Source organism: Cydia splendana, chromosome 2 (assembly GCF_910591565.1).
Source record: "Cydia splendana chromosome 2, ilCydSple1.2, whole genome shotgun sequence".
Taxonomy (NCBI): Eukaryota; Metazoa; Arthropoda; class Insecta; order Lepidoptera; family Tortricidae; genus Cydia; species Cydia splendana.
Genome location: NC_085961.1, coordinates 30011732 through 30029687, shown reverse-complemented (window position 1 = coordinate 30029687; position 17956 = coordinate 30011732). Strand labels below are relative to the sequence as shown.

The following is a 17956-nucleotide window of genomic DNA, read 5'->3' as shown; positions in this document are numbered from 1 at the left end:
CTGTCTTCTTTTTATGAAAATGAAAAAAATATCAAGAATTTTGATGATTCAAGTTTAAGACTGTTGTGCTTATATAATATATCTTCTTATAATTTTTTGTTTAAAGTGACATCATTAAAACGAAATTAAACATAAAAAAAAAATAATCCTCCGAGCAAAAACTATAAACATTTAGCGTCAATCTTCCTACACTGATACTATTGTTGGACGTTGGAATTGCCTATCTGTTCCGGCTCTCAAACTTCCAGGAAGTCACTCACAATGAGTATGATTCCAAGTAAATATTAGCAAACTGAAAAGAAAATCTGAGATCAAATCTAAACTCATGCTTTTTACCGGCGACAAAATGAGCTGTCATTAAAGTCTGGATCCGGACAAGCTCCTAGGCTAGACGCAGCTGTCCGACAGGTGGCAGCACTACAGAACACTAAGCAACGCGTGGGCGCCGGCGCCGCCGCTGGCGCCACCCATGTTATAATTCGGGCGGGCTATTTCGAGCGATTCACACGCGTTCGTTTTTCGAATTTTAGAAGCTTTAGGTGGGGTGCGTTATTGTTTGATTTACCGTGGCGTTATCACCTTGCTTTCTACTGGATTATTTCTCTTTCGGGTCATTCGGGAATTTCACGCGCCTTACTTTTTCATGTTTTACTTAACTCTTCTATTTAACTTTAGTCTACATCATAACTTAACTTAATATGTATTTGGATTATAAATTTGGCATTTTTCAATTTAGACATAGGTATGTATTAATTATCCAACCTTAACGTATTTCTGCAATCTCCTTACACTGTTTTGAAATTAAAGGGGGCCCACTGATTAACAGTCCGCCGGACGGTATCGGCCTGTCAGTTGTTCGGAACTGTCAAAATTTTGTACTAACTGACAGGCCGATACCAGCCGGCGGACTGTTAATCAGTGGGCCCCTTAAGAAGAAGGATAAAGTTACAAGTAACAAAGATAAAGATAAAGCCAGTTTATTCACCAAGTAGGCATATTACAATGCGCTTATGAACGTTAAATAAAGCTACACCGGCTCCAACCCTACACCTCTATAATATAGTAAATTCATAAGCTAGACTTAAAAGTAAAGTTTTGATTCGTTCCTGTTTTCTGTCCTTGAGACACTGCCCGCGACCCAAACGCCGGAATATTTAGCTCGCCCGCTCTGATTTATAGCATTTTAAATTGAATTTATTATTTGTTTATTTTGCATACCGATTTATATTTGAGATTTCTCGTATATTATGATTTTTTAAGACTGGATTTCATTCTTATTTATCATTTATTTTCACTTTTAAGACAAATAGTATAATTAATTATTAAATGTTTAGATATGTCTTAAGTCTTAACTACATTAAAGAATTGAACATAAATCATCGGCTATGAAATGATAACTTCTTAAAATAATGATTACTATATCTCCGGCGATTATAAATAAGATACAGATTAAATTTGACACACCATAACTTTTGTCATAAAACATTTAAAGAAACACACACGCATCCATCTTTAACTGTACTTATATGCTTATTTCATCATTCAAGTACGGGTAATAAACACCAAATTCAAGATTTATTTACATACAAAAGGTTACACAATAATGGAATACAGTCGAAAGATCTGACGTAGTAATCACTTAGTCACCGCGTTTTGTTAACTGTATTTTCTTTATATGAATTAAAATCTCCCATTTGATTTTCTTCAACACTTGGTGTAGTAGGAGCACTGCGTGTAACTCTGATTGGCCTAGCTATTTACAGAAGATCCATTTAATTTGGCTTGAAGTAAACACTTACAGTAATCAGGAACTAAATAATAACGCCTCGTACGTCAACACTAGAGCTCCCGATACACGTGTTACACGCTGACACGGGTACCCGTGTTCTTAAGCCCGCCGGGCTTAAGAACCCGAACTACACGAACCCGCCCGGATTCGGAAACGTTTACACGGGTACCCGTGTACACGGGTACACGGATACACGAAATAACGGATCTTATTTACCCGCCGGTTCGACCCTTCACTCTCGTGTAGCGGAGATTCGTGCTATGAAGACATACGATTGAATATGTGGAAGGTTAGGAAGATTCGATTACCTACTTTGCAGTTTTACTGGATTGATTTGTAATGTCAATAATAGGTAGGTAAGTACAATTTGTTTCAATAATCAAGATTAATATTAACAATATCTCAGTAACCGTTGACTTCATTGTTGGTATTTCAGTTTCTTCATTGATGTAGTTTTTTGATAATTAAAGTAAACCTAAATACCACCACCACCATGTTACCATTTGTTGGGACGTCAGTCTTTCCGTGACCACAGCTGGTGCAACTCAGCTGAAACGTCGGAATTAAATGTAAAAACAATGAAATTATATCGCGGTAGACCCGTTTGTGTAATTATGTGTACAAAACGCGAGAGTTTAAAGTGTTATATAAACCTAAATGATTATTTAATACAAAAGTAGATAGTTATGCTTACTGAAACCAGAGTTGGGCATTATTCGAATCATTTTTAATCTAAATAATTATGGTGAGATTAATATTCGCGAATAAATTATTCGCGAATAAACCATTCGTTTAGAATTTCGAATAACAAATGAATTATTCGAATAAATTACACGAAGGATTTTTGTAATACACACTCAGATGGCAAATCTGAATAGGTATGCAACTGCAGCGTATTTTACAGCCAAGCAAAATTTTGGGAAAGGCCCCAACTGACCGTCGCCATCCATGGTGGGGACAAATGGGAATTGTTTATATGCAGTGCCTATTCCCATTTGTTCCCGGCCGGGACAAGTGAGAATACATCCGATATTTGTGTAAAATATTATTATGTAGGGTCTACCCATATGTTCCCCGCGGAGATAAATGGGAATTCACCCATTATTGGTAATTATTAGTAATATGGGAATACACCAATAATGGGTGCATTATTGGTGTATTCCCATTTGTCTCCAATTCACGTGACCTACGCCATGCACGAGGCGGGGACAAATGGGAATGTTTATATGAATTTTGGTGTTCCCATTTGTCCCGATATTGGCGTTGCCATTTGTCCCCACCTCAAAAGATTTCTATGCAGCGTCTTTCCCCATAAGTTTCTCGCGGGAACAAATGGGAATACACTCTTTATTGGTGTATTCCTATTTGTTCCTGCCCTACGTGACCGCCGCCATACGTGAGGCGGAGACAAATGGGTACGATTTATATGCAGCACCTATTCCATCAGTTCCCGACGTAGACAAATGGGAATACATCCGAAAATTGTGTTCCCAATTATCCCCACCCCAATAAGGTGGGGAAAAATGGAAAATATTTTTATGCAGGGTCTTCACATATGTTCCCCGCGGAGACAAATGGGAATTCGACCATTATTGGTAATGATGGGTGCATTATTTGTGTATTCCCATTTGTCCCCGATTCACGTGACCTACACCATACATGAGGCGGGGACAAATGGGCATGTTGTATATGAGTTTTGGTGTTCCCATTTGTCCCCGATATTGGTGTTCCCATTTGTCCCCGAGGCGGAGACAAATGGGTACGATTTATATGCAGCACCTATTCCATCAGTTCCCGACGTAGACAAATGGGAATACATCCGAAAATTGTGTTCCCAATTATCCCCACCCCAATAAGGTGGGGAAAAATGGAAAATATTTTTATGCAGGGTCTTCACATATGTTCCCCGCGGAGACAAATGGGAATTCACCCATTATTGGTAATGATGGGTGCATTATTGGTGTATTCCCATTTGTCCCCGATTCACGTGAACTACGCCATACATGAGGCGGGGACAAATGGGAATGTTTTATATGAGTTTTGGTGTTCCCATTTGTCCCCGATATTGGTGTTCCCATTTGGTGCCGATACAAAAGATTTCTATGCAGCGTCTTTTCCCAAATGTCTCTCGCGGCGTGGACAAATAGGAATTCTTCCGAAAATGGTGTGTTCCCATTTGTCCCCACACCAATAAGGAGGGTACAGATGGGAAATATTTATATGCAAATCCTATCACTTCTGTACCCGGCGGGGACAAATGGGAACACATCCGAAAATGGTGTGTTCCCTTTTGTCCTTACAAAAATAAGGTGGGAACAAATGGGAAATATTTATATGCGGCTTCTTTTCCTATATGTTCCCCGCGGGGACAAATGGGCATACACCCATTATTGGTTATAATGGGTGCATTATTGATGTAATCCCATTTGTCCCCTATCCACGTGACCTACGCTATACATGAGGGACAAATGGAAATGTTTTATATGCAGCGCCTATTCCCATCTGTTCCCGGCGGGGAACAATAAGAATACACCCGTTAAAGGTGTGTTCCTATTTGTCCCTGCTTCAATGAAGTGGGGACAAATGGGAAAGATTGTTTGTCTTTTCCCACATATTCCCGAAGGGGACAAACGGGAATACCCCATTATTGGTGTATTTCCAGTTGTTCTCGCCCCACGTGACCGCCAATACATGAGGCGTATTCCCAGTTTCCACACCTCAAATCAACCAACCAGATAAACCGATAGAAAACATTTTCTTTTTACTATTGGGATATAAAACAGCTAAATAGTTATTTTGTAAGCTAACTATTCGACAATATTATTCGCAAATAATTTATTCGTGGGCTATTTTATTCGCCGAATAAATTATTCGCGAATGAATTGAACACGAATGATCATTCGAAAAATTTATTCGTCATTCGCGAATGATTTGGTAATTCTCATTCGTAATTCGTCATTCAAATGAATTTTGCCCATCTCTGACTGAAACTACCACGAACGGAATATGTTATATTTTCCTTTAACAAAATCGCAGTTTGCTCACTGTTAGCAAAGTACCCTTGTTCGAGCTGCTGAGGTGAAAAATAAATTAAATTGGTACAACACATATCAATCACATTGAACATCCATATATACATTACTACAATCTCCGCTACACGCCAAGGACGGGTTAGGCCCGCGTGTATTTAAGGTCCGTTTCGCCGTGTACACGGGTACATGGGTACCCGGATACACGGATCTTAATTACACGTGTGCACGACTACACGTGTAGAACGGGTCAGAAAACCGTGTACGTGTAGTTCGGAAACGGGTACCGAACACGTGTACACGAAACCCGGACACGACCGCGAGCCCTAGTCAACACAAGAGGTTACCTAAGGGCGAACGTCAGTTTTCCATCGATAAAGCAATCAATAAGGGAGTCTAGATTGACCAGTTCGCCAGTTACTCGGCGAAGGACATACCGTCGGTATTTATTGTATAGATTGAATGTTCAGATTAATTACACATGCCGTACTCGCCACCGTTCTCTCTCATCAGCCAGCATTCCGATCACCGCCTATCTAATTTAGACTCTATCTAAATTTAAACAGAACCCATTCTTCATTGACTGATTTCTTCAATAATTGAAACACGATATATCACGCACGCACATTGCAATTTGAACCTTGAAATTATGTGGTTTCAATTCGTTTTAAATCGCGACGTGTTTGTTTAAGCTTTGAGGGAATGAGCTAATGACTTGTAATTAAGACGTGATTAAAATTGCGCTTTATTCCTGAAATGTAAAGTTGGTTTTCCCTAGGCCCGTTTTGGTGGTTATGACGTAATAGTTTGAGGAGAAATTTCAGTCACGCCACTTTGTATTTATACACATTACTATGTGTACTGGCGATCTCGTTGAAGAGCGTACGATATCGCGGCGGGCTCGACAACCTCGTCGGCGCTTCGCCTCTAAACTATGGGCACTGCTCGTTCATTCTTATTGGTTACAAGAGTTGCCTGAGCCGAGGTCTCAGGGTAACCAGCGTAACATAACTTTGAGATCTTTAAAAACTATGTCGGATCGGAGAGGTTACATAATATACATATTAGGAATAGAATAGAATAGAATAGAATAGAATAGATTTATTCGTAAGCACAAACAATCGGAACAGTACATAGTATAAAAGAAAACACAAAATAAGATTAAAGGCGTTTACGTATCGCTACAAGTAGAGCTCATGAGCTACTTAACTCTACTTAACTAGTTAGGTATAACAAGTCTTAGGTCAAAGATACTGTGGCTAAGTTGGTAGAGTTATGGACCGGTATCCTGAAGCCACAAGTTCAACTATATTTTTCAAATTTTTACTTTATCTAAAAACAACATTTACACTACTGTGCGGCTTAAGACGAGTTTTCTGCCGCGGACGCTCCGGCTGTGGAATGAGCTGCCGAGGTTTTCTCAAGGGGTTCTTATGCTTATTTACCACCGACGTGTTATAAAAACTAGTTTCCCTAATCGCTAAGCTCGCGAAGCATTTGCAATACCCGCGCACTACACATAGCTCCCGCGTTAGAACTGATATTATTTCTAACATGATGCGTTTAGGGTCATTTACTTCGTCTTTTTCTGCTTTCAGCCGCTGACTCACGTTGTATTTTATTGCCTGCAGTTGTCGCAACAACAGGCTGGGAACGCGAACTAGTTTTATTTGAAATAACTTGGGATAGGGGGTTGAAACCGTAAAATGGGGTGAGTAGGTGCAAAACTGACATTCAAACCTCGATAACATTTTATTTTTACATATGCAAACTGAATGGTTTTTATTTTATTTTGGGTAGTTCCATTTCATAACTTTGACGATAAACAGGAAATCCCCCTCACCCCGTAGTCCCTCGTATTTGGGGTGAGTTGGGTTTTCATAGAAAGGTGATTTTGGAAGATTGATGGATCGATTTTTTTTATTATGAGTATTACTATAGCTCCATTTTAAATCGGAATACATTATTTTTGTAGCAGTAGCCTTAAAATCCCATCTCACCCCCCTTTCATTCCTTCTCTCCTCATTCAACTTTCCCCGCGAACCCTACTCACCCCATGTTACGGTACTGACTTTGTACAAGGTGACCCAAAACACGTTGACAAAGTGTTTTTAGGAATAAAGAGTGTAGTGGTTCATTGATATATTATGTGCGGAACCCAAATGGTTGGCGACACGTACCCGGTGGCGCCAAATTGGAAATCACCGATTGCGTGCTTGGCGTTCAACATCGGCAATTTGTGTCTCGGCTTCTGTTTGAGAGCAAATAACTACCTTCCTTATAAAAAAACATATTTCGAGGCCCCGTTGTTGGCTGATTTTTCTTCAATATGATGTCAATAATTACTCGCATAAATAATAAGTATATTAAGGGTTTTAAAGGTTATTTTTTTCCCTTCACACACATAAGTAATTTCTTTTACTTTTTAATTCGTTATAGCGTTTTACAGGTTTCACATAGTGTCTCTAATTCATTCATTTAATATTCTTATATAATTTTTTTTTATTATTATTTTAAGCGCCACTCTCGAATAAAGTCGAATAAACGTTTAAATATATTGTAATATGTTCGAGTCTCAAGGGAGCTTAGTTAAAATTAATATTCTTTGATTTTCTATTATGATAGAAGTAGAAGATCAAATACATATTATCTCGTGTTGAAATGTTTAGGGTACTTCATGATGGTTACTTCTTACTTATTGCCCTTATTGGATGGATCTTTAACTCTTCGTTTAAAAATAAAAGAAGGTTGAAATAGAGTCTCATAAAGGTATTACGACTATTACAGTATTCTATAATTTCTAATAAAAAAACTTCTTATACATATTAGATACCAATCAGAAAACCTTAAGCACACTATAATAGGTTCAAAGACGATTCCACGCAACAAAAACACCACTTTTACGAAATTATTTCTGTAATTCAACTCTAACAACCAACATTACGAAAATGACAGTTCCCAAACAAAATTTTTACTAGGTCAAAGTATAGGTTGTCGAGGATCAAGGTTCGGTTCCCGGCGGGTAATTACGGTCGGAATCCTACCTGCGCCATGTTTGTTTAACGTTCTTTTTTTGACGTAACGCGGTTGGCCGGACTGGTCGGGCGAGTTTGAAATTAGAACTTTTATTGTTTTTAAAACTGATTAATTATTTGCATAATCTTGTTTGGGTTTGGCTTGGTCTTGGGTAGATTTAGAGGTTATTTGTTCTTCTTTGCTCTAATTGGTCAAGATGCTTCAGGAATTCTTCGCTTCTTTCATTGGTAGAGAGTCTATTCTGTAGCGGGGTTGCTTTAAAATCAAGAAGTTGTTATAATATTTAAACCTTTCGCGGTTTGTGCACATATTAACTCACATTTATAGACGGGTCTATCGCTTTATACACTTTTCGTCGGGTAGTTGCAAAAATCTTTGTTTTGACATTTTGCTGGGACATCAGTCAGTCGCGACCACGACCAGTGAAACCTGTGTCGAAACGTCGGTAAATAAAGGTAATAAAATAAATTCGCGATAGACCCGTCTATAAATGTGAGTCAATAAGTTATTGCTTAAAAAATATTATTTTAGATAGGAGTTTTACACGACTCTACATTCTAAAGAGACCCAGCTCATTCCATGGGAAATTAAATTAGTTTTATAAGAAATTTCATTCAACGTAAGTAGGTATGTCGTTTTAAAATAAAAGGCAGCTTAGACTGTTCTAAGCCAACAGTCTAAGCTGCCTTTTATTTTAAAACGACATACCTACTTACGTTGAATGAAATTTCTTGTAAAACTAATTTAACACATTCAACACCAAGAACCCGACTGTCGGGTACACTGTTCGTAGCGACTACGCGCTACATACGACGAAACCGTGGCTATGCGCTACGAGCGTAACCCGTAGCACTTAGTGGTATTGAATGTGTTAATTTCCCATGGAATGAGCTGGGTCTCTTTAGAATGTAGAGTCGTGTAAAACTCCTATCTAAAATAATATATAGAGAGGATTTTTGCAATGACATAAACGATGACGTTTTGTATGAAGCTATAATGTTGTATGTTTGTTACAGAAATCCCTCCCCCGCCATACACGCCGTACGCGATGGATGACGTTAAAACTAAGGGTGAGTTTTAAGTTTAAGTAATAAAATAAAGTAGGAAAAGGATTCTTTCTGCCTTGCTTGGCTAAACTTCCTACAAAACCGAAGTTTCACAGCGGTTCAGGGTCGAATCATGCTGTCCCTTTCTAATATATGACACTATCCCTTTCTGCTATTTAGGGTTGTCAAAATTCAAGCCATTATCTTATCTGTGGTCGAGCACGCAAAGGGACGTCAAGTTGTGTCAACGCTAATAATTGCTCGGAGCAATGCTGAGCCGAACGGAGCCGAGTTTGCCCGAAGGCAGGAGTTTCGCACCCCTGCCGATACGACCTTCAAACCTTTAAGAAAAGAGCGTGAATCTTAAATGCCCGGCAAGCACTTGCAACCCCTCTGGGGTTGCAGGTATCCATGGGCTATGGTAATTGTTTGTCATCTGGGGATGAGTCTGCTCGTTTGCCTCATATGTAAATGTATATCATAAAATAAACTAGTTAGGAATGTGAAGAAGTAGTTCTACAAGAAACATCTATTTCCTAGAAAATATTATCTACGTACTTATATAAAAGGGCTCTACGAAAATCCAATACTAAAGTATATCGGGTCAAAAGTGTACAACTAGGATTGTCAGTTCAAATCTGTAGGGTCTGTTATATTTAGGGTTGATAAAATGAAATATAGTTTAACTAGGTATATTTAATTTTTAAAGAAACCTAAGCTTTCGGTAGGGCGAGGACAAGTACTCGTATTAGTAATAAAATTTAACGCACACTATTTTTCTTGACGTCTAAGGTAACATAGGGTTTGTAGAAAATTATGTTTCGTCTTAATATACTACTACTACTTAAAGCATTTAGATTCATGCAAGAGTTGTAGTGTACGAATACGAATAGTAATGAACCGAAAAGTTTAATAGAGTTCCATATTTATTTCCATTTATTATTATTTTTTTATTATTTTAGTTATTTATTATATAAGAAGTTACAACTTTTTTGTTAAGGACAATGCTCCACAAAACTACATTTTGTTTGACTGTGGATTAGAAGGCAATATGCCACAATATTGCCGATAATCATCCCTTCACTATTTCCGTCGATAAATCACAACAATCCGTTCCCACGTGCCCCTTTATGCCCCAAACCGATTGACACATCCCTAGCGTCGGGCAAGTAGATTAAAAACAAATATATCTGCCCCAGCGTGGTGCCTAAAAACGCCACTTGATGTTTACCGGGGCAGTACACATTAATAATGTAGTTTAAAGATGGCGGCCCGATGGAATGCGCGGTAGGGATGAGACGCACTCGATTTCGATGCAGTTTTGAGCACGATATTTTCGATTTAGAAATATTTTTACATTACTTCAAGATATCATCTCTATTTGTAATTTGTAATCTCAGTATATTTAATGGCTAGGCTTAAAATATTAGTGTCAGACAAAACATCTTTATGTAGGTATACCTTAAATTATTTTCTTACCTACAGCTTTTACAGGATTGTTTAGTTTGACAATTTGAAACCTGGTTATTTTTATGGTTTATCTCTTCAAATTCTAAACGCATTCTTCTTCCGTCACATGATTTTCCGCGTTAATATTGAGCCCTCTTTAAATTCTTTAAAAAATCGTGTTTGTACGGAAAATGCTCAATGCTGCTCAAGCTCTGTCTTTTTTTTTCAGATTTTTGGCTTCTTTAGATAAGTAGTCGAGTAAATCAACATTCTTAGAATATTATATCGTGAATTCGTTCTTTATGTGACTGTTTACTACTTCTGATTTTGAACCTGCGTATGTTGAATATGTTTACGAATAAAGTACACGGATGCAGATATTGTTATTGGTGTTATCTGCCTAGAAAAGGTCCGTTTTCTATTTGACGTCATATCCGGATCGCAATTTCAATGACGAGATGGACTTAGACCCGAATCCTAATCGTGAACTATCGGGTGTTCCCAGTAGATAATTCTATGGAATAATACGTATCTAAAACAGTAAAATCGTGTTAAGTGAATTATAAATGTAGATAAGTACCAGTGCCTGCTATCTGTCTAAAAGGAAATAATTATATATCTTAATATATGGTTTTTCAACCTTTAAATCATGTAGTCTGAGGTGATTTCTATTGCCTGAACAATTTATGCTATGGAATCCTCTCAGAAATTGCGGAGAAACATTGGCATTTTGGCTGGTCATGTCGATGTTTTTAATGGAACAGTAAAAAAAAATCGCGATCTCGGGGATGGTCTTATAACTCTTACTAAAGTAAGATTTGTTTAGTCTGATGTGTGGGCACATTTTTAGGGTTCCGTACCTCAAAAGGAAAAAACGGAACCCTTATAGGATCACTCGTGCGTCTGTCTGTCTATCCGTCTGTCACAGCCTATTTTCTCGGAAACTACTGGACCAATTAAGTTGAAATTTGGTACATATGTGTAAATTAGTGACCCAAAGATGGACATGTAACGTAAACAAATGAATTTTAAACATGTGGTCACTCTTGGGGGGCAAATTAAAAAGTCTAAAAATAAAGTTTATCAAACTATATCGTAAATTAAAGAGCTCATCTTGAGAATTTCAAATATAATTTTTTTATAATTTTAAAATACGGGTTCGAAGTTATATAAGAAAATAGCCAAAAAATTACCCTTTATTTCCGAAACTACTGGGTTTGGGTTTTATTTGTAGGATTTTTTGCTATTTCTCCTCATTTTGAGTGTAATAAATACGAAATCACAACTTGAAAAAATTAGGTACTTTTGTAATTTTTCGTTGAGTTATATTTTCGTAACTCAGAGGAACAATTTTTAGGACATATGGTGAAATTGCGCTTATATTGTACAGAATACTCTATCCACCAAATATCATCGAAATCTAATTAAAAAAAATCGAAAACAAAAATTATCGGCCCGTTTACCTTGCAAGTACCTACAATACTTTTCGTCCGAGGTATTGTTCACGAATATGCATCATTCAGATTGATTCGATGTAAGGATAGTGAGATCTATACAAAGTATACTTATTTCTAATTAGTTGAATAGCCTGTCGATGGACATGCGAGTATTTAATTAGCACCGATAATGTTATCAGTTATCGCTCGTGATTCACTCGTCTCAGCGAACTATAGAACGCGCAGGCGCCATTTTATACATAGTATAATTGATATAATATACAATCGGGAGCTTAGGGCATGTATAACTAAGTATGCATCATGTATAAGTAGCTGATTATTTTAGTTTATCGCGGTACATGCATGCTGAGATAGTAATGTATAGGTAGCAATTACATATACAACGCGAAATTGACCGATGTGACCTCTCGATTAATAACAAGTTGTTTTAAATCGAAAGCAGCTATCTTAATAATGGGAACTACATTTAATAATGACTACTATTTTACCATTTGTCCCTGCGAATATTGTACTTGCAGTCAAACTGCAAATACCTACAGTTCTGCTGATCTGATGTTATAAGCTGATCTTTTATTTCTTGCATTGACAGCTTGTATTTAAATATTTAATCCCATTTGAAAGGCGATGAGGTAATAAGAGCATTCTACGATACTTAGCTAGGGTAGTTCACGACTTACGAACGCTACGCTATTAATATAGGTATAGGTAGGTACCTACATCTTAAAATAGTAGAAAATTTACTTAAAAATACATATAACTAACTCAAACCTTTGCTTCCTAGCATTCTCAGAAAAAAAGAATCGTAACGTTCTTAATCGATGGCGGAATGCATAAAATAGCTGATCCGAGCTGTCAGTACGGTCCGATCAACCCTTAAAATAGTTGAGGGCGTTTATATTTTTTATCGTGAGCGTTATCGACTGGGCCTATCTCTAGCGAGTGTTCCGGGAAGCGCGGGCGCCGCCCGGCGGCACATTCCCGGTGGCTGACGAGCGGTGGGATGTTGACGATGTTGTTAACCAGTGGAAGTTTAGCTCAAGCTTAAAAATTAGCTTATATTGACATTACTCGCTAAACCTTTTTTTATCCCTGATTTTTGTTTGGTTGTCCGATTTTGTCGCTCATCATAAGAATTAAAGATATCTAGTGGGTGGTAAGAATTAAAGATACAAAGTGGATAATCGAGCTGTCATTTAAGCATCTGAGATAAGTAGGTATATCTAAAAGGGGAGCTTTTGCAGGGCGATCCCCCCTCACCCCCCTCCGCTCCCCTAGAGACATATGTAAGGTATTCCTTTCGTTCGCCTCTTGGGTAGAATGTAATGTACCCTTACTCATACAAGCGCTTAAGAAAATTTTAGTGGCTTCAAATTTTCATACTATTTTGGATACATTGAGCCTTTAATCGAATTTTAATTCGCTGAACCATTTAGCCGGCAAATCTGATCGCATGTGATTTGTTGCAAGGTGCAGAGGCGTTTATACTGGTTACCCGATTCGCTAGCTAAGCTGTGGGAACAGCGCACTGGATTCCACTCCGGCGCAGCTCGCACCGCTTTTGGTTATCTACCTTTTGACTCGGGCTCTGTGGACCGCAACGTTCGTATATGACTTGGTGGTCTTCTAATGTGCCTGGTTAACGTATAACTTAGGCTTTCAAAACTCGAAGTAAGTTTAAGCCCTTAACGGTCCGGATAAAAAAATACACGATTCAAGCCTCAGCGCCTCTTTAAAGTCCTTAAAAAATTAAAAAAGATGACGTTATAGGGTGTACATTTTTGCCGTAGGTATATATTTATCTTGTTTTTTAGCAAAGGAATGCTTTCAAGGAATCATAGATGTCAGCGTAATAAAAAAATAAATATGTACCTACTTCATACTATTCCCTAGATTCCCCTCCGCTGTAAAAGAACTATGCCTAGAATTGGGACTTATACTCGTAACATAACTTTCCACAGCATCAATTTTAACTATTCTAAGTCTCAAACGAAACAAGACTCCGATGCCTCCATCCGAGAAAAATTAACACACTAATTAGCTCGTAAATAAATGTACTTTTAAACCAAACCGTTTTCACTGCTCTCGAGTGTAGTACTTATCCAATGATCGAGCCAGACAGATGGAGGAAAATCCCGTACGCTTGTGGGGAAACCAGGATTCATCATAGGGTTTCCCCTTTTCGCCCCTCTGGACGCCGCGATTCGCCATTTTGCTAATATTTTCTAGTCAAATAGGGGAATTAAATAGGATTGCTTTGTTACGAATAGTAACTAGGCATAATTATGTTAAGGCAAATATTGACGACCATTATGGCCCAGTGGGTAGATTTTCATCCCTTGGTTAACAATCTAATATTGTCTTTCGATTTTAGATACTATATTGCGTAGAGCGCAGAGGATGCCTTCTACCTATACTTTGTAAACAGAATATCAATGGGATTCTCATACTCCCACAGTATATTAAACACGTTAAAAGTATCGTAATCTCTCACTCGAATTCAGATTTTATCCCAACGACCAAAAGTCTGAAGTTGCGTGTTAGGACGGGCGTAGGAACACCTACAGCCGGCGCTTCGGTACCATGATAGCATTAATGGACTCTTATCACAACCGATACGAGAGCACTTAGTAACAGGACCTAAACTACTCACAACCCCAAATCAACCTTAAAACCTACATAATACGACTCAAAATCTTTCAGCATCTAAGGCACACTTCGAAGACCAACGTCTGAAATTCGAATGACATTCGAATTTCAAAACTCGGAGATGTAAATGAATGAATTCGAAGAAACACACGTGAGAAGACTTTTCGATTATACGGTTATTTAACTTGAATATAGACTTTAATACATTGATTTAAAGGTGGCAATGCAAGCACATAGACGTTGTAGATTCTTTTGTATTTGGATTGTTCAAAATTGAACTTTAACAGGTTATCTTTAAAAGCGGTAATGAACGCTTTGGTTTTACTTGTATGTTTCAGATGTTTGTTTTGTTTTTTCTCTCGCATTCTATCAAAATGAACTCTAATCCATTGTCTTAAGATGAGGGACGAACGCTTTTGATTTTGTCATCAAGTAATGGAGCCGAAAGGAATTTGAAAGAAAAAAATAAGGTCCATTGAGAGGAAACTGCGTTCCTATCTATTGAATCAATTAGTTTTCGGAAAACGATAGCGGGCTAAGTGTTTTTTGAAATCGTCTCATTTTACTTGTTGGGACTTGTTTTGAAACCTCAGTTCCTAATCTGTTTTTTTTTTGGGTTCAAGGCTCTGCCTTTATCTGAAGTAGGTACCTACTAATATCTCCAAATGTCTAAAGTTACGTCATGTATAGATAGGTATATTTAGGGTCCAGTTTTGTTCATAAGGGGTCATCCATTAATTACGTCACACGAATTTCTAGGTTTTTTTACCCCTCCCCCCCCCTTGTCACATTTGGCTAACCCCTCCCCCCTAGTGTGACGTCACATTTTTTCTACGAAATCGCCAAATCGAATTAAGTAAGTACCTAAGTATTATTAATATTTGATCTAAATATTTTTGACGATATAAATATTAGTTATTTTATAACCCAAAACTGCTTAGGAAAGAAAATTAAAAGAATAAAAACGATTATCGTTTTAAAAACTTGTTATTTAAATGTACAGCGAATAAAATAATCAAAAAGAAATTCGGTTACTGATGAAGTTAAAGTGACGTCACAAAGATTGTGTCTCCCCCTCCCCCATGTCACAATATGTCACATTTTCTTGACCCCCGCCCTCCCCCTAAACGTGTGACGTAATTAATGGATGACCCCTAAAAGAGATAGCTTTTAGTAGTAGGTTAGGTACACTCATAAACTCGAATCTAAGTAAACTATTAAAGTGACCAAATTTTTAAAATGATGTAAGTATACAATGTGTTACCGGCATGCGGGCATTTATTAAAATTTATATATGTACTTATGTAATATGAACATTCAGGCTATAAAAACCTTGTTTAGAACGGATTTAGCTCTCAATAAGGCTGGCTGGATGCATTAACTCTTAGATTAATAGTAGTTTGTGTTACAAGCTTCGAGCAACACGGAAGGGAGGCGGCATTCGCACTATTTCCCCTCTGCCGAGGTACAAGATTAGCGCGTCAATCTAATCTAACGCGGGTAATAAAACTAGTTGCACTTGGATTTTTCACTAGACCGAGTCCAGACGCGCGCGTGAACACTGCTGCACTAAAATGCTTGTTTGCTCGGTTTTTTGTTATAAAAAGAGGTCGGGGACATCAAATCTACAAAAAGAAAGTGTTACATTTCACATGTAATATTTTTTTTTACATATCATACGTTTAATTACATTCAAACACAATTATTATATTTTAGTCTCATGTAATTGTTGGATTTATCGATTTTGCTCGCTCAGTACAAATTTCGGATCGGTCGAGCGACAAATCCGACTTCTCATCTCTCAGAATACAATAACATACTTCAACGAAAATGTGTTAGTGTGCGTGTTGTGACACTTGTCACACGTCCGTACACAAAAAGAGATCGAGGTTTGCAAGATTTGTCTTTGACGTGTGTCATTTTCTATGTATTTGTGTCGTCATTACAGATTGGATTTTGTATGTAAGTGTGTGAGAAGTGCGACTGTGTGCACCTTTCCCCCCGCGAAAAATGGCAGAAAGATTTGTACGGTGAGATATCGCTTGGGCCCCTCCCTTCCGATGTGTCGGAAGCCGGTGTTGCTCGAAGGTTACAAGGGATCAAAATTATATATTTCCGTCAAGGGCGTACATTGAATCCTGAATGAAGCGATGGAGTCTACAATAGACTCCCGAACGTAGTCAGGGATTCTAAAGTAGAATCCTGAGCGTAATGAGGGATTGAAGAGTTAACGCCCAAGACGAAATAATTTTGATACCGTGTGACACATACTGCTTTTCACATCAACTATGAGGAAAATAAAAAAATCTTAATGTTGACACTACAGTGTTGCCACTTTTTAATTTCTACTCTCTTTTGCCAGGCTGTACATACGAAGTTCATAGTTAATTATATTAATATTTTATACTGGCAATGAAATGTCCTTGAACAGAAAAGTGCCACTTTGATCCATCCTAGCAGGGAAGAAAAATCCATTTTCTGATTAGGTGATGTGAAAAAACCTTTTTCAAAATTAAGCATATTTTATATCTTCCTGCTCTGTCTTATTTTAACAAACAAATCTCAACTCTATCACAAATGATAGAGTTGAGATTTGTTTGTTAAAATAAGACCTTAAGCGCAAACGCTTAAGGTTAATTTTCCATTGATACTGATGATTATCTCTGCACGAAACCGTAATGCTTCTGAGCGTTTCTAAGTTCTTAAGAGCGCTTTTAAGTTTCGGATGGGGTTTGATAAACATACACTCAATAGCAATGAAAATTGGTCACTTTGTATGGCAATTTGTGTACAAACTGACTCGTTTTCACTGCTCTTGAGTGTATAAGTGGGAAACATGTTAGTGGTATGTTTAATTGTTTAGTTTTAAAGGGTTAACTGTATTTTTATTTGTAGTCTACATTATTTTTTATTGCGGTACTGTAAAAGCTAGTAACGGTAGAGTTCTACTGTAAAATTATAAGTGATTCTACTAGAATTTATGTTAAAGGAGCCTGATGAAACTGATTAGGTAGGTAGTAATTTTTTTTGAACGTGTATAGCGTAAAACCAAACGTCATTCTCAAAATTGTACCCTCATAAACTCGAATCTAAGTAAACTATTAAAGTGACCAAATTTTTAAAATTTATGTAAGTAGGTAAAGACCGTATCGTTAATTATAGGGACAACTTTACTTAGCCGTTTTTTTTTTGTATTATATTTTTATTTCGTAATTACACATGTCTTTAATTAGGGCTTTAATAAGGAACACATTTCGTCCTGGGACCTCGACGTAAAGCTTATGGTTTGGACAAATTTACCCGATCCTCTCGAGTAACAATTACGACTGCTGACAAATACTACAAGAAAATTTGCGGTTTGCGAACAAGACAATATCACACAAAAAAAAATCGTACTATGTAAATCGTATAGCGAAACATCTGGACATAGTATAAGCGTAAAACCAAACGTCATTCTCAAAATTGTACAAAACTCTATCTTTAGTAAACCTAAGAAGGTCGGAT

At 37.5% G+C, this 17956-nt stretch overlaps 1 protein-coding gene across 1 annotated transcript in view; it reads left to right on the top strand.

The window, feature by feature from the left end:
- Positions 1–17956, top strand: part of LOC134806125 (mothers against decapentaplegic homolog 6) — a 40742-nt gene that overhangs the window by 9636 nt on the left and 13150 nt on the right. The window contains exon 2 of the mRNA XM_063779408.1: positions 8871–8924. Within this exon, the coding sequence (XP_063635478.1) occupies positions 8871–8924 (54 nt within the window). The remainder of the gene's footprint in view (positions 1–8870; positions 8925–17956) is intronic.